The 22,057-nt window shown below is 38.7% G+C and overlaps 1 protein-coding gene across 1 annotated transcript; it reads right to left on the bottom strand.

Annotated features, from left to right (window-relative positions):
• Window positions 1-45: 45 nt before the first annotated feature.
• Window positions 46-21,736, bottom strand: LOC121315142 (polypeptide N-acetylgalactosaminyltransferase 12-like). The gene is made up of 10 exons (XM_041249097.1): window positions 15,811-21,736; window positions 15,290-15,459; window positions 14,030-14,219; window positions 13,350-13,535; window positions 13,018-13,135; window positions 12,536-12,712; window positions 6,811-6,942; window positions 6,425-6,538; window positions 5,808-5,963; window positions 46-1,754 (listed from the first exon to the last, which is right to left on the bottom strand). Exons 1-10 carry the CDS (start codon window positions 16,173-16,175, stop codon window positions 1,617-1,619), a joined length of 1,746 nt encoding a protein of 581 aa, XP_041105031.1. The 5' UTR covers window positions 16,176-21,736; the 3' UTR covers window positions 46-1,616.
• Window positions 21,737-22,057: the final 321 nt, after the last annotated feature.

Here is a 22,057-nt window from a genome sequence, read left to right as displayed (position 1 = left end):
TGGCAGTTACTAAATTTAAAAAAAATAATTAAGATTGCATCATGGTGGCCATACAGGATATTTAATACACAATTTACAAAGTTACACCCTTTAACAATGCAACCATATTTTGGTGGTCAGGAAACACAGATCTCAATTACACTCAATGTGTTTTTTTTGACAAACTGATGATGTTCAAGAAGTCGTTTTTTTTTTTTTTTTTTACCTCTGTCCCACCTAACTGAACAAATGATAACTGGAAATACCCTGTGAAAACGATGATGAGACAATATAGTATTCTAACAGAATTCATAAATGCAAGGGTACACATAGGAATTATTCCACACCATTCAGACCAGACACCACTACAAAAAAATCATCAACCCTTGGCTGAAACAACTCTTTGTTCAGGTGTTCAAGCTTTGATTCTCCTTAAATGAACCTACTGAGACCCTGCAGTCTGTGTTTGTATTCAGTAAGGGTCAGCTGGGGTCTGTGATGTCACAGAATAGGGATGAGGTGAAGACAGGGATCTCCAACCCTGGTCCTGGAGAGCCACAATTCTGCAGGTTTTATAGGTGGCTACAGATCTGGAACACATGTTAATCCTGACTATTTAAGCCAATAACTGGTCCAATTAAGTAATTGGTTGGAATGAAAACCAAACGATCCTGTGGCTCTCTAGGACCAGGGTTAGAGACCAGTGGGCTAAGATACCTGGAAAGTGCAATTACAAAACTTTTCAGTCAAAATTCAGTAGTGTGTAGTAGTATAACACCAACTAGATCTTTATCTGGGCCCAATTGGAGTGCATTACCTCCCCAAAAATAGCAGTGACAACACAACACAAGAGGAGGAAAAGATGGCCTATTCCATACAGTCCATCACAAAATCTTGTGTTCTTTTTTTAACCAAATGCTTTTAATGTGAACTGATCCTAAAAAAACTTTTTTAATAATAAAAGTTCACACTAATTATTTTTTAAAAATTAGAAGTGCCTGTAACAGGGGCTGGACTGACAGCATAGACGACTTGCATAGAGATTCAACTCTTTCAAAAGGCATTTTCCATAAGATTTGCTCCTCTAAGATAATGCTACGATTCCCGATATTGACAGCTGTTCTGTAAACCTTGCTGGAGATTAGAGTGAGCCTATTATACCCCATTCCCAACCCCAAAATCAGTTACTTCAAAATGAATTGTACTTGCTATCAACATAACTAGCCCTGCTGAAGACAAATACTCCATATCCCTCTACTAATTCATCAATAATCACAGCACCTCTTTTCTTTTGCTAAATAATCAGAGTACAAAAAGGATGTGGCTCCCTACCTTAAACAAACAAATGAGCTAAACATGCACATTCGTAAGCACAATACACTGAATGACAAATGTATTTTAGTATAACTAAATATACTGCCATGGGTGTTTTATAGTTCCGAATGAATTACCCATATTGAACGTACATTCTCACATATACTCTTGGGCTTTTATACCCACAAAGAAGATATGGTAATGAAAAATGTGTAAAAATATGTAAGAACAAAGACTGTAGCTGCCATTTCATGTACACAAACCAAACAGCATTAGGATTTAGCTCCTCTGAGCTTGCATTTGTTTGCAAGGAGGAGTCCTTGTTATGTTCTCTCCTGGAAAAACCATTTCTGCAAGTTGGAATCCGTGCAGGGCTGCAGTACAGGAGTCGGGCTACCTTTGTATGACTTATCAACAGCTTGCAGGCACTTCTTGGTCTGGACGTGGTAGAAGGTGCTATCCTAAAAATAATAAAGGGATATTTCAAACACACACACACACACACACATATATATTAGTGGTGAAGCCCCTCTAGTCAGGACAGCCCGGGGCTCTATCACCGCTTTTGTGTCGGTGCGCCAAGAAAGTCTCAGAGTCAACATTTACATTTAAACGTAGTTTGCACACTTTTATTATTTATAGATATATGTTTTCCCCCACTCAAACAAAATCAAAACAAACATAATCTTAGCTCCTTTGGAGCACTAACTAACACGTTGTTTCTTTTTAACCCTAAATCTAAATCAGGGAAGGCGAACTCTTTTTACTCTGTAAAATCAAACCACATAGCTTAGAGAACACCTTTCTTTGCTTAAGTTTCTCTTTCTCCAGGAAGCACACCAAACCTCACACACATACAGTTCAGTATTTATAGTCACATTGACTTTGACCAGATTTATTTTCAACCTCATTTGTTATTTTTTGTTTATTTTTAAGGGCCAATTTAATATTATTTTGTTGTGTTGTTCATTACATTTGTACATGGTATTCTGAATGCAAGTGTTATTACATGACATGGCTTTAAAACTTCACATAGAATTTATAAACAAAGGAGTAACACTACAACCAATGTTTATAACAGACAAGATATCCCAAGATTGTGATACTGTTAATTTACTCACATTTAAAATGAATGTTACCCACATGGATAGCATATGTTATCCCTACAGTTATGAAGTACTCCCTGATAACATTTTTACATTTATATGTGTAACCAGAGAACCGCTTGTAAAAATTACTGAGAATCTCCAAGTATCACTGCCTCCTCATCAAACCCTCACTTTACTTAAATCACCTATCTTGATCATTGGACCACTTTCTACAACGAGGACTATCTGTATAGACGGGATAGACTGCATTTAAATAACAAGGGAACTAGTCTACTTGGAGAAAAGATCCTCGAGCAGGTTCGGAAGCATTTAAACTAGAAAGGAAGGGGGGAGAAATCAACAAAAAAACAGAAGGGAGACCGCATCAAAACAAGAACAACAACTCAGGTAAGACAACCATTAAATGTATTTATCTAAATGCTAGAAGTATCAGAAACAAAATTCTAGAACTTGAAGCTACTGCACTAACAGGTAACTATGATGTGATAGGTGTTACAGAAACGTGGTTATCTGAGAGTGATGGGGACGAATATAATATTTGTGGGTATACACTGTATAGGAAAGACAGGCAGGACAGACGAGGAGGAGGGGTAGCGCTATACATAAGAAACAGTCTTGAAGCCCAGGTGTTAAACCTGGACAAAGAAAATAAAACCGAATCAATATGGGTCAGAATAACAGACAAAAATTCAAAAGGCATAATAATAGCAGCATGCTATAGACCGCCAGATTCAGACGGTGAGCACAATAATCTGTTATACAATGACATTAGAAATGTGTGTAGCAAAGGAGAAGCCATACTAATGGGGGATTTCAACTTCCCCCAAATAAAATGGGAAAACCCGGTGGGTAGCGCGAAGGATGAAATAGAAATGGTGGAAATGACAAATGACTGCTTCCTAACACAATTTGTGAAGGCACCCACTAGAGGGGAGGCATGCCTTGATTTAGTCTTTTCAAATAACGAAGATAGAATAACTAAAACAGAGGTCAGAGAACCACTGGCAAACTCAGACCACAACATGGTCTCATTTGAAGTGTTTTTTAAATCCTCAAAAGTAAAGACTAAAGCTAAGGTTTACAATTTTAGAAAAGCAAACTATGAAGGCATGAAACAGAGACTAACAGAAGTAGATTGGAGTAAAATAGAGAAAACACCCACAGAAGAAGGATGGTTGTTCTTCAAAAATGTAGTACTAGAGGCGCAAAACAATTACATCCCTAAAGTAGACAAATCTAAATGTAAAACTAAATTGCCAAAATGGTTTAATAGATCAATTAAAAAAAAATATTCAGCGAAAAAAGGCACTTTACAGAGCATTAAAAAAGGACCAAAAAGAAAGTACACAGAAAGAGTACACAGAACTGCAAATGCAAGTCAAAAAGGAAGTTAGAAAGGCCAAGAGAGAAATAGAAATGAACATTGCTAAGGGAGCTAAAACCAATTCCAAAATGTTTTTCCAATATTACAACAGCAAGAGAACATTCAAAGAGGAGATTAAATGTTTAAGAGATACAAATGGCAAAATCGTAGAGGAAGAAAAAAAAATAGCAAATATGTTAAATGATTACTTTTCACAAGTTTTTACAAAGGAAGATACTGACAACATGCCCCACATGTCATCCAGTTCCTATCCAGTTTTAAATAACTTTAGCATAACTGAGGCAGAAGTGTTAAAGGGACTAGGAGCTCTTAAAATAAACAAATCCCCTGGGCCGGATGAGATCCTCCCAGTAGTACTCAAAGAAATGAAAGAAGTAATTTACAAACCGCTAACCAAGATCATGCAGCAGTCTCTTGACACAGGGGTGGTACCGACAGACTGGAAAATTGCAAACGTAATACCGATCCACAAAAAGGGAAACAAAACTGAACCAGGTAACTACAGACCAATAAGCCTGACTTCTATTATATGCAAACTTATGGAAACTATAATAAGATCCAAAATGGAAAATTACCTATATGGTAACAGGGTCCTGGGAGACAGTCAACATGGTTTTAGGAAAGGGAGATCGTGCCTAACTAACTTGCTTGATTTTTTTTGAGGATGCAACATCGATAATGGATAATTGCAAAGCATATGACATGGTTTATTTAGATTTCCAGAAAGCTTTTGACAAAGTCCCGCACAAAAGATTAATTCTCAAACTGAACGCAGTTGGGATTCAAGGAAACACATGTACATGGATTAGGGAGTGGTTAACATGTAGAAAACAGAAAGTACTGATTAGAGGAAAAACCTCAGAATGGAGTGTGGTAACCAGTGGTGTACCACAGGGATCAGTATTAGGTCCTCTGCTATTCCTAATCTACATTAATGATTTAGATTCTGGTATAGTAAGCAAACTTGTTAAATTTGCAGACGACACAAAAGTAGGAGGAGTGGCAAACACTGTTGCAGCAGCAAAGGTCATTCAAAATGATCTAGACAAGATTCAGAACTGGGCAGACACATGGCAAATGACATTTAATAGAGAAAAGTGTAAGGTACTGCACGCAGGAAATAAAAATGTGCATTATAAATATCATATGGGAGATATTGAAATTGGAGAAGGAATCTATGAAAAAGACCTAGGAGTTTTTGTTGACTCAGAAATGTCTTCATCTAGGCAATGTGGGGAAGCTATAAAAAAGGCTAACAAGATACTCGGATACATTGTGAAAAGTGTTGAATTTAAATCAAGGGAAGTAATGTTAAAACTGTACAATGCACTTGTAAGACCTCATCTTGAATATTGTGTGCAGTTCTGGTCACCTCGCTATAAAAAAGATATTGCTGCTCTAGAAAGAGTGCAAAGAAGAGCGACCAGAATTATTCCGGGCTTAAAAGGCATGTCATATGCAGACAGGCTAAAAGAATTGAATCTGTTCAGTCTTGAACAAAGAAGACTACGTGGCGACCTAATTCAAGCATTCAAAATTCTAAAAGGTATTGACAGTGTCGACCCAAGGGACTTTTTCAGCCTGAAAAAAGAAACAAGGACCAGGGGTCACAAATGGAGTTTAGAAAAAGGGGCATTCAGAACAGAAAATAGGAGACACTTTTTTACACAGAGAATTGTGAGGGTCTGGAATCAACTCCCCAGTAATGTTGTTGAAGCTGACACCCTGGGATCCTTCAAGAAGCTGCTTGATGAGATTTTGGGATCAATAAGCTACTAACAACCAAACGAGCAAGATGGGCCGAATGGCCTCCTCTCGTTTGTAAACTTTCTTATGTTCTTATGTTCTTATGTTCTTAACTGGGCCATCAATATCAATATATAAATCTTTAGGTCAATAACTTGCTGGTGTGCAAAAATATATACCATAAACCTTTCTGGAAACATAATTTACAGTCCCCTCTCCCAAGGTCAGACACTCATATCATATGAAGGCCCTGCACATTCGAGTGGGCTTCTCACCTCTCTGAAGATAAACTTCTGATCCTCGGGGACAGCCTGCTGAGTTGTTTTGCACAGCTGCATTGTCAAGTAATCCGTCCCAGAATCCACTGCGACACAACCAGCTGGCTCCCTGGTGTTGTACCGGATCTCATTGTAAGTCGAGTATTCAAAGAACTGTTGAGGGATAAAGAAATAGTTCTGAACCGTTTTCTCTTTGTTCCTTTCACATATGCAACAATGGTAAATCATGTGTGAATTTAGACATGCTGCAGAAATAATTTCACATGCAGTAAACCAAACACCTCCATCATCTTTATACTTCTTAAAGGTAAAAATAGTATGTTTGTTTTTTTAATGTATTATATTATTTTCTTGTTTGGTTTCACATTCAATATATCCCTGTCTTACCACATTCTAGCAACTACATTTCTTATATATTTAAACTATGGTCCTGCTTGTGCAATGGTAAGATGCTATATTAGCAAGCACCAGTTACCAAGTTTGCAACTCTGTCCTCCATGTGAATTGGGTTTTTTCAACCTAGTCCATCACCATGCTGCTCCTCTCCTCTTCACTGCTTGAGTGTCACTTCCTAGGCATGTCTCTGAAGTGAGCACACACCACCTGCCACTCACCTGGTTCTGCCCCATGCCATGACAAGGATACAGGATAACTCTCTGACCAGCAATGTTGTGATCATCAGGGGGGTTATAGTCGAAGCAATAGCTGACCATCCCTTTGTTCTTCAGCTAAAGAGAAATCAAATTTAAAAAACTGCAATTTACAATTTATAGATATTTATGGGTTTTTGACTTAAACTTAAAACAAAATTTTACAAGACTTAAAAACAAAATCTAACCGAACCCTAAAGTAGAATTAAGTTTTTTTTTTTAGTTTTCAGTCAGAAGAATAATATCAGTGCCATGGTAGTTTTTCCATTAGGGTACATGTATGGATGGTGTTCAATTAGCTGCACAGAAATACTCTCCATGAAAGAAGATAAACATAAATTCACACCTACCATGCCAAAAAATCCTGGTCGGTCTTGTGGTACATGGATATCTGGGTAAATATTTTCTAAGTACCACTTAAAATCTTTACATTCAAGTTTCTCTTTGAGTTTTTTTCTCTCGGTTACATCCCCGAACGGCTCCTAAAAAAAATGTAATTTATTTTAAGAAAATAAAGAAATGTTTACTTCACCGTGACATATGGATGGCTATGCTATTCCTTATTTAAATACATTTAAAAAGCAGTACTTTGCTATGTTGGATTGTGAAGTTCATTAGAAGTGATTTAGCTTTTTCACATAATTTCTTTATCTTTAAAGGTTTAACCAATTTTGTGTGCAGGTCCTTTTATTTTATCATACCATACATTATGAAACTGGCTACTTAAAGCTTGCAAGGGTAAATTCCATCAAAGAACCCTTCATGGGAAGTACGTTTTTAGGGCGATGTTTGCAAACCTCCCCCTAACTGAACTTCTCTCCAAGTTGATCAACTCAACCTCAAGCAACTTCGCAAAAATCCCAGAGTTAGACATTTTTTTTTTTTTTTTAAATGTGAAAAAATATCACAAAATTATAACACTGACGACACAGGGGCAGACAGACATGCACATATATTTACAATAGCAACGCACCTTATAGCAGTAGTCAGTCACTCTCCACCTTCTCCCCATCCACACCCAGCAAACACTGCGACAGACAGAACAGATAGAGACAAGATAGATAGACATAGATAGATAGATAGATTATCTGATAGATAGACAGATATATAGAGACAGATAGATGTATTCTGTTACAAAAACCTTAATGCAGAACCTCTCAATCAGGCATGAAAAAGCCCAGAATTACACTTTACCAACTTAATAAACTAAATGTAAGCAGGAACAAATCGTGGACATTCTTTGCTCATGTAAAATGTCAAGTACAGGGCCCTTTATATGCAAGACATCTGCCAATGCGAGACGTTTTGGAGCAAAATTAGTCTATAATAAGAGTTCAGGGATCAGAGGCGAGTTACCTATCCATTGGGCTACTATGTTAGTCGGAAATCAAGACACTGTATACAGCATATCTGCACAGTGCATATATTAGTGGCTAGCCATGGATCTGAATTCATCCTGTCCATATTTCGTTGTGGTATGTTTTTTCAGTAGGACATTCTTTAATGTGTAACAATGTTATAATGCTAAATGAGAATATTAAAATAAGACAGGTTAAGAATGAAAAGGGAAACAAAACAAACTATGGCAACATTAAATAACTCTATTATAACAGCTGCCTTGACAAACAAACGGCTTGTTATTCTGGGGAGTGGTTTTGAGAAAAACCATGCACAACACTTGACTGTTCTACTACCAATCAGCATATCGTTTACTTCGATAAACTTTCCTGATCTTCTCTGTAACTCCCTGGTACTCCCAAGGTTGATTGATTGCATAAGTTAGTACTGGGAGGTCTAAAGGAAGTTAAGGGTGGGATGTTTCAGCGCTATGCTGCAGGGAAGTCAGTTTCATCCACTTGCCCTGTAAGTCTCCCTATGCCAGCCTCTACTACAACAATATCCAAATTACCCATGCAGTTCTATTAGGGACCACAAGGGGACCTCACAGTCACATGGCTGAAAGCATCAACAGCTGTAAGAAATGAACAGTGAAATGTTTCTAAAGTAGATGAAACCCTGCCTAAAATGATATCAAAGGAGACTGCACTTGGTGTCCTAGACAGATTTGTTACATTCCACAGAGTTGCCTTAGACAATTACCGATGGTTTATAAACTGGCACATTCTCCCTTTTCAAACAGCATATTGTACTCATTGAACGTTCTGTATTATTGCCAAATAAGCCTACCCTTTGGGAGTCAAATGCCCAATTTAACAAGCCAAGTATAGACTTGTAATATTCAGCACTGCCATGCACTTACTGAATTAGATTTTTAAAAGGCTGTTAGAGCAAAACTATTCTTGTTATAAAGTATTAAGAGACTTCGTAAGACTAGGAAAAATCATGTGCAATACTTTCCATCTATTTTAAAAGTACCATGGGTACCTAACTTTGTTTACAAAAAAGTGTGTGTGTGTGGGGGGGGGGGGGGGGGGGGGTGGCAAAGGTAAAGAACAACTTTTCTGCCAAGAAGCTCTGGTAAAACACATTTTTACTGTTCAACCTTTTTCAAGTTACTGTTTTTGTAATAGTAAACCCACAAAATTGAACAGGTGTTTCAGCATAAAATACAGACTATTTACTAACTGAGCATTTATTAAGTATAAACTTCAAGTATCACCAAATGGCAGAGTTAGTTCTAGTGGCATATCTGCACAATGCTGTACAGCACCTATCATTCCAACACGCGGCTTATTAAAGAAAAGAGCTAAACAAACAATAACACGTACAACGTTATGTTATAATATGGCTTATTTATTGGTAGATATAGTGACGTATGTATGTCAACAGTTAAAATATTCCTTTGTTTTAAATGTAGTGCTGGATGCCAGTTTTTTACGTTTTTCATCAGACATTACTGAGCTCAATTACCACAGTGAAACCAGTTGCTACGAGACTTTTGGAAAGTAAATGCCCCCTATAGAAGGGCAATGTGGTGCTGATAGGTTGAAACAATATGAACCCGCACTCACATGGCAATGCTTAGTGCTAATTGGTTGAAACACTAAACGCCTGCCCTCACACAGCAATCCTAATTGGTTGAAACAGCTAATTCATGACAGTGCAGATCAACTGTACACTGCTCTTACATTAACAAGTGTACAGTTGTATGTTTTCCCACATCATTAGGCACCCAAATAAACAAATAAATGAAAAACCTGTATGAATGTAAAATGTACTTGCTCCAGACCAAAGAGATTTCATTGTTTAATCATGAGCTACACTGGTAAATACAGAGTCGTCCTTTTTATCAATCAGCATTTATTCCTACATTTTTTAGTCATTCAGGTACATAATATACCGAAATGTTTACTATCAAACGAATGCGAGCTTAAATTATTATTATTTAATTATTATTAAAATTATTATTGAAGTTAAAAAATAAAAGATTTTGGTGGGAATTGAACCTGAACTCGTCCATGGCCCTGCAGGAACATTAACCTACTAACTTCTTATTCCATTTTTAATAACGGTCTCTCTCTCTCTCTCTCTCTCCCTCTCTCTCCTCTCTCTCTCTCTCTCTCTCTCTCTCTCTCTCTCTCTCTCTCTCTCTCTCTCTCTTCTCTCTCTCTCTCTCTCTCTCTCTCTCTCTCTCTCTCTCTCTCTCTCTCTCTCTCAGCTTTTTTCAAGGAGTTTTTGGTAGTAATAAAAACCCTTCATCTCTCTTGACTGCCGTTCCCACCACTCCCTTAATAAACAAAGTTTTTTTTTTTTTTTTTTAATTTGTAATTGTTAGCTGATGGCGCATAGATCTTGGGTCAAACCAATATGTGAGTGTAGGGGGAATTGATTGCGAGTGTTTATAAATTTGGCCCATCCTCTAAACAACTTTTCAATTTTTTGATGTTATTTTAAACCTTTAAAGACAAAAACAATGTTAAACATAGTATAATGTGTATATAATTAATGAAAAAATGTGGAGGGGCAAAATATATAGATTGCCCCCCAATATTCAAAGTGGGTGGCACGTGTCCCTTCTGCCCCATGGGATGGGCACCTATGACAAGTACACCGATTTAACTGATAAATCGACTCAGTATAACACCAACTCTGCACACTGCATATACAGGAGTGTATATATGAGCATGCTTCTTCAATCCCCATGCTGATTCAAAACTTCAGACTCATCTACAAGTAGCTACTGACACAAAGTGAAATTGTAATCTTTTCTTAAAAGCAATTAGCTTCAATGAATGACATTTAAAGTTGCTTGCCCTTGAAATCCAATATAAAGCTTGCAACACAAACATTGGTTAAAAAATAAAAAAAACCTTTATAGACACATCTGTATCCAAACACAACTGTTTGATCCAGTTTTAATGTTACGTCTCCTTTTATTAACGATACCTTTAAAGTTGATTTTTTTAAATGTTTTAAAAAATGTTGTTTTTTATAGTCCATAACTGGTCTATTTATTTGTTTTTAATTAAACTTTCATGAAAAAAAAAACAATCATCATAAGGGCTTACTGGCTATTACTACTTGGATAATACTGACTGAAAACTGTGGCTAGATTATTATTAAAAAATACATTTTATATTTTTCATTATTAGCAAATGTATGTTTATCGGCATTAGGGAAGCCACATCAGTATTAGTGTAATCATTTTCTCTATTTTATAGTTTGTATATTCGTTATTATTTGGTCAAAGAGTCACAAATAGTCTACTGTGTTAAGATATTTTGTTCAGGTGCAATGCATGTTTCCAAGGATCACAAAATAAAACGAAGATTATAATCAAATGGATTCTGGTTAGTGTGAATAAGATCAATCACGTTGCTGCCGGTACACGAAGTCGACAATTTAAAGTGTAAAGCAGTTTCTGTGGCAATGATTATTAGAACTGATCTGGTACAGAGGAAAAGACAAGTATCGTATTCCTTTGAATTTAAGACGCGCCTTTGTTTAAACCATTTTTTGTTTCTCAAAAGTAGCCTGCATCTTTACAGAACAGTGATGCATGTACTCAAAATCGACAACAAAAGATATAACTACCACAGTACACAAATAACACGTGACTGACTGCAGAGAAAAGACAAGACAAGCTTCCAGAGGAACTCCAAGAGAAGTTGTTTTAAATGTAGTGCTGGACAAGTACCAGCTTGGACAGATCGGAAATGCTCATCAGACCCCTGTATTTTTCGACATGCCAAGCAATACCACAATTCCAATCTGTTGCGGTTGCTAGGTTACATGTTGCCTGATGCCGTGGAGTGTCGTGTCCTGTTTGCTGTTACCAGGATGTGTGATGCCATAAATGAGTGGTGGTTTGTGTATTGTGGTTTGAGACGCCATCTATTATTGTATGCAGTTCTGGTCACCTCGCTATAAAAAAGATATTGCTGTTCTAGAAAGAGTGCAAAGAAGAGCAACCAGAATTATTCCGGGCTTAAAAGGCATGTCATATGCAGACAGGCTAAAAGAATTGAATCTGTTCAGTCTTGAACAAAGAAGACTACGTGGCGACCTAATTCAAGCATTCAAAATTCTAAAAGGTATTGACAGTGTCGATCCAAGGGACTTTTTCAGCCTGAAAAAAGAAAGAAGGACCAGGGGTCACAAATGGAGATTAGACAAAGGGCCATTCAGAACAGAAAATAGGAGGCACTTTTTTACACAGAGAATTGTGAGGGTCTGGAATCAACTCCCCAGTAATGTTGTTGAAGCGGACATCCAGGGATCCTTCAAGAAGCTGCTTGATGAAATTCTGGGATCAACAAGCTACTAACAACCACGCAAGGTAACAACTAACAACGAGCAAGATGGGCCGAATAGCCTCCTCTCATTTGTAAACTTTCTTATGTTCTTAAGTATTATACACTGTGCATATTTATTTGATGTTTTATTTTTTCCTCTAATCAAGGGTGGTAAATTTGGGCTGCGTCTTAAAGTCGAAGGAATACGGTACCTTTTTTGAGAAATGACTCCCTCTTTCACACCAACTGCTTCTTCAGATGCTGGCAGGTCAACATGAACTCTAATTTTAAATGTGTTTACGACACATGAATCAGCATTGCTTGTGCAGAGCACTCGTTCCCAGGCTTCACTTGACAGAACAAGAACATAAAGACCTACCAGGCGGGCGTGGGGGTTCCTGTGGTAATAGAGCTCTTTGTAGGAACCCATCCACACCTCCGCAGCGCGGACACTGTTAGCCAAAGCCTTGCTCCGGGAATAGGGGGCTTGTTTGGGGAACACATGGCCCACATGAGAGCAAGGATGGATCTCCAAGCTTCCGCCACACTGCCAGATCTGTAACGAAAAAAAAAAAGTGTGTCACAAACACACTGAAGGACTGCATTCATGAGACGAACATATTTGTTTTTCAAACCTGTTTATTTATTTATTTAACCAGGATAGAACCATTTAAGATATACATCTCACTATCTGGGGAATCCAGGCAAAAAGTTGCAGATGGTAAGATGAGCAATAAACTAAGAACTTGAGTGTGTGTGGTTGACAATCTTAGAAAGGACCACATGACGGTCCTGCATTTAAACATTGCAGGTATTTTATTTATTTTTTTGCTGGCAGTAAATTGATGTGAGCTATCTTACCCTGAAAGAAAATTCCAGGTTCTCTCCTCCCCAGACTTCCATTCCTGTATCGTAGGTACCCAGATACTCAAAATACTTCTTACTGACAGCAAACAAGCCTCCAGCCATAGTTGGAGACCTGAAAATTGAAAAATGTAAATAGATGAATAACCAAAACACAAATAACACTCTCATTACCAGCTTTGTCTGGTCTCAAGCATGATATGAAGTATCTATACTGTATTTGCAATTCTGTAAAAAAAATTTACTAAAATTGATAACCAGGTTTTTCTAAGTGTTCTACCTTTGTATATTTTCATTCTGTACATGTTTTCAGACCACCAATTACTAACCTAATGACATCAATGGGGGATCTTCTTCGTTTCTGCTCACGTTCTGGGACCACATGCCAGGTGAAGACCAGCCTCCAGTCAAACCCTCCAATCTGGGGCTCCCCAGGGTTCCCCAGGTACTGGAAGGTATTCCAGTCAATCACATCGATCACTGGGCACACCACTGCCGTCTCCTCTTCCTTTATTCTGTGAAAAAAAGCAGCAAAAAAAAATTATATATATATAATGATTTAAGTTAAGTTTCTCTTTACACCAAATTGTCAGATTAACTGCACAATTGTAATAATTTACCTGTTCGTAACTGGGGGGCATTTTTATTAAGAACAAATTAACTTAAATGCTGTTGACTCCTTTGGGTGAAAATGTTTCTATTTCTATTACTTTAAGTATATTAACTACTGTACAGGGTGTTTAATTGTGATAAAACACTCCCAAGGTTTTTATTTTCGTTCACGGTCAGGTCATACTATTTAGACATCCTACATAAAAGGAGTTCCTTTAAAGGCTATCCTTTATCCCAGGTCTAAATGTGAGGCAACTTACTCCCAACCACAAGGTTCAGACTTACGTTTTTAGCCATCACCTATAGTGACTTTTCTGCTTAGTGTTCCCTATTAGATTAGACAGGATAAGGACACCACTGAACAATGCTATATGCCCTTAGAGTATACCAGTCTTACCTCTCAAGCAGTGGCTCCAACCAGCCTTCATGACACTCACAATGGCAGTCTAGGAACGTCAACACATCCCCCGTCGCTATTGAAGCGCCTAGCAACCGAGCTCTGACCAGCCCTTCTCTCTTTTGTGCCCGAACCAGACGCACTTTCCTCAGGGAGGAAATGTATTCTTCTAGAGGCTGCTTTAAATGTTCTGTACAGATGTATGACAAAAACATGCTGTGGAAGTTATTTTTTAATTAAAAAAAAAAAAAAAAAAAAGTAAGGACGACTAGCTACACGGTCCCTCTACAGCCAGTGCCTGCAAATAGCTGCTCCTGGAATAGCAGTTGTGGAAAATACAACACATGTATTTCATGTTTACTCTCAAGGGTGCAGATGTCTTTCCTCTCCATGTCTTTCCTGCATGTTCTGCTTCATTCCAATACTTATGCTCTGTGATTTGTTGAAAGAGGGGGTCTTACAGTACTATCAATCATATGCACTCAGTAAAAAAAAAAAAAAAAAAAAAAAAAAAAAACCTTGCAAGAGTTGTCAGCCAGGCAAGTAAAATAATCGGTTCCAAACAGCTGCAATTATCTGACCTGTACCACCATGCAGTTAAAAGGAAATTCATACAGATTTTTTTATGATAGTACATATCCTCCGAATTCTTCATTTCAATTACTGACATCAGGTCGACGACACAAAGTTCCTCTTGCAGGGAAAAACAATTACAAAAAATTATTTATTCCATCTGCAATTTCAATCCTTAATGAGATAATGAAATGGCAGACCCGAGAAGTGTGTGTACACTTTGTGTGCAAGTGTGTGCATGTAAGTGTGTACACTTTGTGTGTAGGTGCTTGTATGTGAGTATGGTATGTAGCTGGTCAACAATAAGCTGCTGCTGTGATATTTATGCTATCATGGATTACTGTTTTATTACTGATTGTTGTTTATTGATGCTGTGTGTACATTGTTGAATGTTTCTTTTGTACTGAGCCATGGTGTAAGCTGAAGGCACACTTCCTTTGTATGCTCTATTTAATGGACAATAAAGCTTTTTTGAATTTTCTGAATAATACAAATTGACATTCTAATTGAATAGGCTGCTGTTGCTTTATTAATTTCAGGGCATTACAAGAACAAATTCAGGTAAAGCTGTGTCTAAACCACCAGTCCTGCACATTAATCCAGCGGTTTCTTGTATGTGAACTTAGTGACAGACAGCATGTAAAAGGCAGTCTAGTGAACTGTAGTTAGTCCACATACTTTCCTTACCTCTATCACTGTAGTCGTCGACCAGGATGACTTCCCTGAGCAGGATATCCGGAGAGGTCTCCAGCACACTGTGCACAGTGCGTAGCAGAGTGGACCAGGCTTCATTGTAAAATGCTATTACAACAGATGTAGTTGGCAGACTACGATAATCATACTGTTTCTGTTTGCACCTGCGAGGTATAAGAGGAATTTCACATTAACAGACAGTGAAATGTGGTTCCTTTTTATATAAAAAAAGCATGTCATTCAAAAAAGCTTTATGTTGGAACCCTAAAGTTATTTGTCAGGACCCCCAATTGGAGCATTATCTTACTAATAAATGGTAGAAATTGCTAAAGCTGGCGTTTCAGAACGCAATGTCTACTGTCTGTAAAATACCTCCTCCTGTAGCCATTATGTACAGTAGTTCTACTGGTGATATAATTATTAACATTGTTCTGTACCCGAACTATTTTCTATCCTGACATAACTAACATAGAAATTACAGACCAAGATTTAAAAACAAAAAACACAAGACTTACAGGGGGTTCCATCTCTCTGGCAACCTGCGGTGCAGAGATATCTTTTCGCTTACATAAATATTAATCTGATGCTTTTTAATGCTCTCCTCCTCTTTCTTTTTTTCCTCTCCTTCTAAGTTCAGTTTTACAGCTGTCCCCATCTCACCCAGGTCATTAAGGTCCAGTGGAGGTTTTTCGTAGACCGTTTTTTTTAATCTCTCGAGTTCGTCTCCTTGAACCAAATGTTCTTTTCCATTTACACCCCTCTTAGCAGCAGCATCCCCCAAGTCCTTAACAGTATTCCTGTGAAATATTATATACCCAATCGCAAACGCTGCGAAAAGGAATAGTATTTTTGTTCGGTTCCTCCTTCCGTACATTACCATTGCCCTTACTCTAACTCTTGTTTAAGCACGTTTCATTAATTCGTTGTTTTCCAGTTAGTCCTCAAATCACCCTTTTCGTATACCTCTGTGTCGTTGTAGTTGGTCTTTCGTCTTCTGTAACGTAATACAACTATGTTCAAAACTAGTAGCACATTTTAAGCTGTAAGCAAGAGTTTTAAAAAAAATGAATACATTAATTGATTTAAATTAAGTTTCTTAGTTGCTCTGGTGCTTTCACTTTATATCAACGCTTCTTAAACGGTACGGACTTCTGCTGGTGAGATAGAAACAGGATTGATCCGATTACATGAAATCCAGGTCAATTCGAAGAAAGTGCTCGGGTTTAAGAGTATCAGCACTAAGACAAACCCACTTTGTGCACTGCCATTCTCCCTTCCCGTTTGTTCAATAATAAACAGGACTCGGTCGCTACAGAGAATCAGGATATAATGTCATAAACTGACGCCCACTCTGTATCGACAGATAAACTTCTCCAGGAAGTCTGTGACCCCGAGAGTCGCTTTTATTCTCTAGTTTTATTATACTTTTTTTTTAAAAAATACAAATATAAAAAAAAAAAAAAAAACGCCACGTAACCGACCTATTGACAAAACAGCCAGGCCATTCAGAAGAAAGATTCATTGTTTTATTTTTTTAATAAAGTTTTTTTCGTCTGTCTAACTCAAGAGCTGGCAACACATGTTGAAAACATATTTCTAAACAGCGACAGTTGTTTTGTGTGTGTTGTTAATCGTGGACAACAATACATAGAACAAATACACAGATGTTTTGCTTTCACGTGTACTTTCTTAACAAACAAAAATAAATGTTTGACGTTAAAGTGTAACTGCATCCGGGTGCGCCACAGGTATGGCCGCAGACACATCACGTGACTATGCTGAGTCTCGAGTTTCAAACAAATTTACAAGTTAAAACCAATGCAATTGAATGTTTTTTTTTTTTTTTTTTTTTTTGTACCTGCAAAGAAATACATATTTTCATTGTCTCTAAGGTGGTCTTCGCTACTGTTTTTTTTTTACAGCTGATTCTATAATTATCGGTATTATGTGTTTTCTGATGTACTGTTGAATGACAAGCAAAGGGTTTCCGAGCTGAAACGACAGGTCAAGGCAGTGCCGCCCGTATAATTGTTTGTTTAATAAAGGTGGTGTTAGGATGAATTGCTGGGACTACATTTTAAAACGGGGGTGCGGGGGTGTGCAAAACTATACATACTGGGCAGGCCCATTAACATATATCATCGTATGTTATTCACAAAAACTTCCTGTTGGCAACTGTTTATTCAAAAGCCTTCTGTAGAGTTGTTCACATACTGGGCAGGCACAGCAGCTGATCCCCATGTCTGCTTCTGACACTCCCAAGAGAGAGCAGGGGTACAGTGAGAGATGTATGAGAATGACCCCTTTAATATGGCAGAGCAGGTAAGGCCATATTTCTGATCTGTACATGATTGTCGAAACAAGCTGGCTGTCTTGCGCAGTTGTTAAAAGACTGGGCTGGCAAATGCAAGGTTCCAAGTTGGTACCTGCTCCTGTGCATCGGGTTTCCACGCTGTTGGTACTCACAACTGCATTAGGAACATCATCCCCTGCCAGACTGCTACTGTACAAAACACGATAAAGTACAAGCACAAGTAAAGTAGTTCAGTTTTAAACCCAATTTAATGCTTTATGGCTAAGAGATAGGGGTTAGTCATGTTACGAGAGGTCTCTGCAGCTGAATAAAATAGTGAGATATCCCTGTCAGAGGAATTGCTGGCAAACCTAGGCTTTCTACACCTGGAAGCTCTGAGACAGTGCCTGACAATTAAAGGCAATCTTAAAAAAATGTTGTTTAAAGAAGGTGCTAAACTATTTATGAGCGGCCGTGGTCTTTTAGTCACTTTTTAGAGTTTTAAAATGTTTGCATACGCCTGACAAGAACTATTATAAATCACATGTAAGAAATCAGCCACTGTTCTGACAAAATTTGCCAGCACATCTTATATCCCGTGTACAGAGGTCATCCTTGTAGAACAGAACATACGGCACAATTATAAAGTAAAATTATATTTAATAGTGTTTCCTGAATAGAATCTTCATATTCAGGAATATATTCTATTTGCTGTTCTCTCACCGAACAAGATGATATCTTTATACTGTAACGATGAGGAGGATGAAGCTGAGAAAAGGTGCCACTTGCTACACACATTTTTTCACAGGCACAGTTCAGTGTCCCCTTCTCGTGGCCAATGGTACTGCAGCCAATCACAAACATGCATTTGCAGGATAGCCCCCACCACACTCACGCATGCACATTGCGCCAGCCCTCGGGAAACGACATGGGGTTCGCCTAAGTGGAACAGCTTGGGCCCCCTGCCGGATCACCATCCTGCCTATCAAGAACCAACCACTGCACAGCCGGGGGAGTGAGGCTCCAATTACTCTAGAAGTAGCTGACAGCACCACCTCACCCTGCACACCGCCGCTGCTGCAGCCACTGCCAGCTGGGGGAGCCTGACAGTACAGCTGGGGGAGTGGGGCTCCACCCTCCCAGAAGTAGCGGACAGCCTGTCAGTTGTCGTGGTGGGGAGAACCATGGTAAGGGACTTCTGCCATGTCCCTATCCGTATTGAAGGTGTCCCCTGCACTGCCCTGGATGACCATCACCCTGGTAAGGCCCAATGTCCTCCAACAGGTGGTGCCGATGTAAGGGAGGAGAATGATGACCATCCTAGTGGATGATCGGATCGTCCACAATCCCGTATGGGTCGCTGCCATCCAGGACCCCTGTATCCTGGGCCTGGGCTTCCTGCGCAGCACCTGTAGTCATCTCGACCTCCAGACAGGGCTCCTGCGCTTCCAGGGAGACTGGCTTTTGACATGACCCAACTGGGTGAACCTGCTCACCCTCTGAGGCAGCCTGGTGGGACTACCTTGCCAGATGTCCAGCTCTTGTGGGGGACCGACCAAGGGCCGGCGAAGTCCTCAGACCAGCACAGCCCGAGCCCAGGGTCCAGCCAGCACAGCCAGGGTCCAAAGCCAAGCAATTAAGCCCCCACAGTGGCTGTGCCAAGAGAACCAGCCTACAGCCCCAGCCAAGCCCCAGTCACCTGTCAGTGAAGGCACTGTCCTGGCAGCAGTGGCTGCTGTCTGGTGCTACAGCTGTTAGAGCAGCAGGCTGTGGGATCTGCTGCTGGAATAGCGGTAGTTTTGCCGCCAGAGCCAAGGAAGCGGACCACATACACCTGGTGCAACAGGACATCGACAAGGGGGAGGAAGCGCCAGTCAAGCTGAGGCCTCTGGCCGGACCGGAGGAGGTAGAGAGAATACTGAGGGAAATGAGGAAGGTGGACCTAATCCAGCCATATCTGCTGTGACTGCAGCCAGTCAGACATGCATTTGCAGGAGAGCCCCCCTGGGGTTTGCTGAACTATGTGGATGCATTGAGATAATGGGTGGTGGGACAGGGATACATGCCTGTGATTGGGGGAGCATGCATGATGGTGTGAATATGGGAGCGGTGTTTAAGCCTGGCAGAGAGGGGGGCTGTGGGAGAGAACCTGTTTTGTTTTTGACTGCTTGTTCTTTGTTCCTCGAGTAATAATACATTTGAGAACAGAATCTCTGCCTGGACTGCTTTCTTTACCTCCATGTTACAATACAATAAGAAACAACTTACACAAAATGTATCAACATCTTAGCAGGCACCTATTCAAATTTTGCTATTTTTTTAAAAAATTATTTAATATATTTGTTGTATTATTTAAAATTTGTACTGTCTTGCAACACTTTGATGAATATGCATCAGGAAGCATCCCTATTCCTTTGTTCAGGAAATGATACTGAAAAAGTAAAATGCAGTTAACTTCAGTTAATCAGGTAAATGGATTAGCAATGTCTCTGCAATACCAAAAGATAGCATAACAATAGTGTCAAAATTAATTCAATGATACACCCACCAAACAGTCCATCCTTATAGAATAGGCCCTACTTTGTCTCTCAAACAACCCTTGGCTAAGGTGGTACACCTTTAAATTCTCCTGACCCATTGCTCTGGTCTTATTCTCACAGCTGATTAACATCACTTTATCTTGTATACATGATATTCACTGATTGTTTTTACTTGTTTTAACTTTAGTGTACTCTGTATAGTGTGTATTAAAATAAAACATGAGACATTGTATTTTAACAAATGTAATTGCCATTATTCAAAAGGCACTTTGATACAACTACAAATTCCTAGACACATTATTGAATCTTTTCAAAAACGTCATTTTCATGTTTTTTTTTTTTTTCTTTATCAAAAATGCAAACACCTGTGCCCAATAAACTGTTTTGCACAATGACTGACATTTTTTGTCCCAGCTAACTAGTCCACATGGAAGAAATCAGTGCGGTTATCAAACTAATCATTGTGGAGTAGAATTATTTCTTATTTTTAAAGAAACCCAGGAAGAACATCTGTGGTTATCATTCATTTAATTTTGAGATTCATACTGTCTTCCACAAACAGTGCAGCTGTGATAAATAGTGCTCAAGCTAGTGAGCAGCCGAGCTGCCATTAAAACCTATAGGCCTATGTTTTCCATTGTATCCAAAGTGCCCACTCCACTGTAAAAATGCATATGAGCAATTTACCCAGAGTGGAAAAACCAAGAGCATAATCACGTTATTATTAGTTTAACCACTGGTTCTTTATGGACACAGGTTTTTCTTTCTGGCCAGTTAAGACACTTCTTTGGCTTTGCCTTGTACCTTTTGCCCATTAACTGAACAGCTCTGTAAAAACGTGCAGTGCATAAAAACAGTGCAAAGTGCACATGTTGCTTCCGCTAGCCACTAGCATACTAAGGGACTGCAATGGGGAAGTTAGCACAAGTTTGCATAGTTTCTGCTTGTAAATACAAGCAGGCAGTGCCCCGACCCCATTGCAGAAACCATGTTATTTAGAGGTGGATTCAATCAAAGCATACGCCACTGCTTTAGTGTGATTCCCCTGGTGCTTTTCAGTCAAATTTCCAGGCAGGGAAATTAGCCCAGGGCTGGCTGTATTTACAGTGTCTGGAGAAAAAGATGGCTATGCTGTTTTAAGAAATGTTATTTCACTATGGAGGCTTCTGGTGCATTACTTTCTGTTAAAAACCCTTGTGACTAACTTTTTTCTGGGAAATATGAAGATTTAGTTTTGCGATTACAGGGTATTGAGACTAATCCAGGTCAACAGTAATCTAGAGTCAATATATCTTATTATACAACATAAAGGTTTACAGCTGGAAATTTGGAGTGAATTTTGCAGTTTTCCTATTGTTATACTACGCATTTACCGTAGTATATCATAGTTTACATTTAATATGCTTTACAGTACTAGCCTATGATTTACAATGCTTTCACTGTCCTGTATTTCACGTCGTTATGCTTTTACTGTCGTAAATTTATTAGGGTAGGGTTGATAAATCTTTTTGTATATGCAATCCTATAGTGAATAAACTATGTAACACAGTTTTTGTTCCTGGGTAGTAAGTGTTATTTCCTAATTGCTTATGCCTCAAAAGTATAGAAAATGGCTATTATTCCCCACAAACTTTGCTTTTGTGACCAGGACAGTGATATTTCAAAATATCACTATTTCCAATGGGAAAACGGGCAAATGTGTGTCTTTTCGTTCACATAAAGTCAGAAAAAAACAACCTATGAATCCAAATTAATATGTAGTTATAGTAAAGTAATACAAAAATGACTACAAAAGATTTAGAAGCGAGTAGTTTTTCGAGATTTACGATTATACTGTAAATACAGTATAATCGTAAATCTCAAAAAACTACTCACTTCTAAAGTCATTCCAAAGTCATTTTTGTATTACTTTAGTATAAATACATGTTA

The sequence above is a fragment of the Polyodon spathula genome, chromosome 4, assembly GCF_017654505.1.
Source record: "Polyodon spathula isolate WHYD16114869_AA chromosome 4, ASM1765450v1, whole genome shotgun sequence".
Classification (NCBI taxonomy): Eukaryota; Metazoa; Chordata; class Actinopteri; order Acipenseriformes; family Polyodontidae; genus Polyodon; species Polyodon spathula.
This window is presented reverse-complemented; position numbering and strand designations above follow the sequence as displayed.

Excerpts from the sequence above, each read along its gene's own strand:
- LOC121315142 (XM_041249097.1), bottom strand. The coding sequence starts at position 16,175 with ATGGTAATGTACGGAAGGAGGAACCGAACAAAAATACTATTCCTTTTC. Across the intron at positions 12,713-13,017 it reads ACCTGGAATTTTCTTTCAGG|ATCTGGCAGTGTGGCGGAAG; the intron begins GTAAGATAGCTC and ends TTTTCGTTACAG. Across the intron at positions 6,943-12,535 it reads GGAACCCCCACGCCCGCCTG|GAGCCGTTCGGGGATGTAAC; the intron begins GTAGGTCTTTAT and ends CATTTTTTTTAG.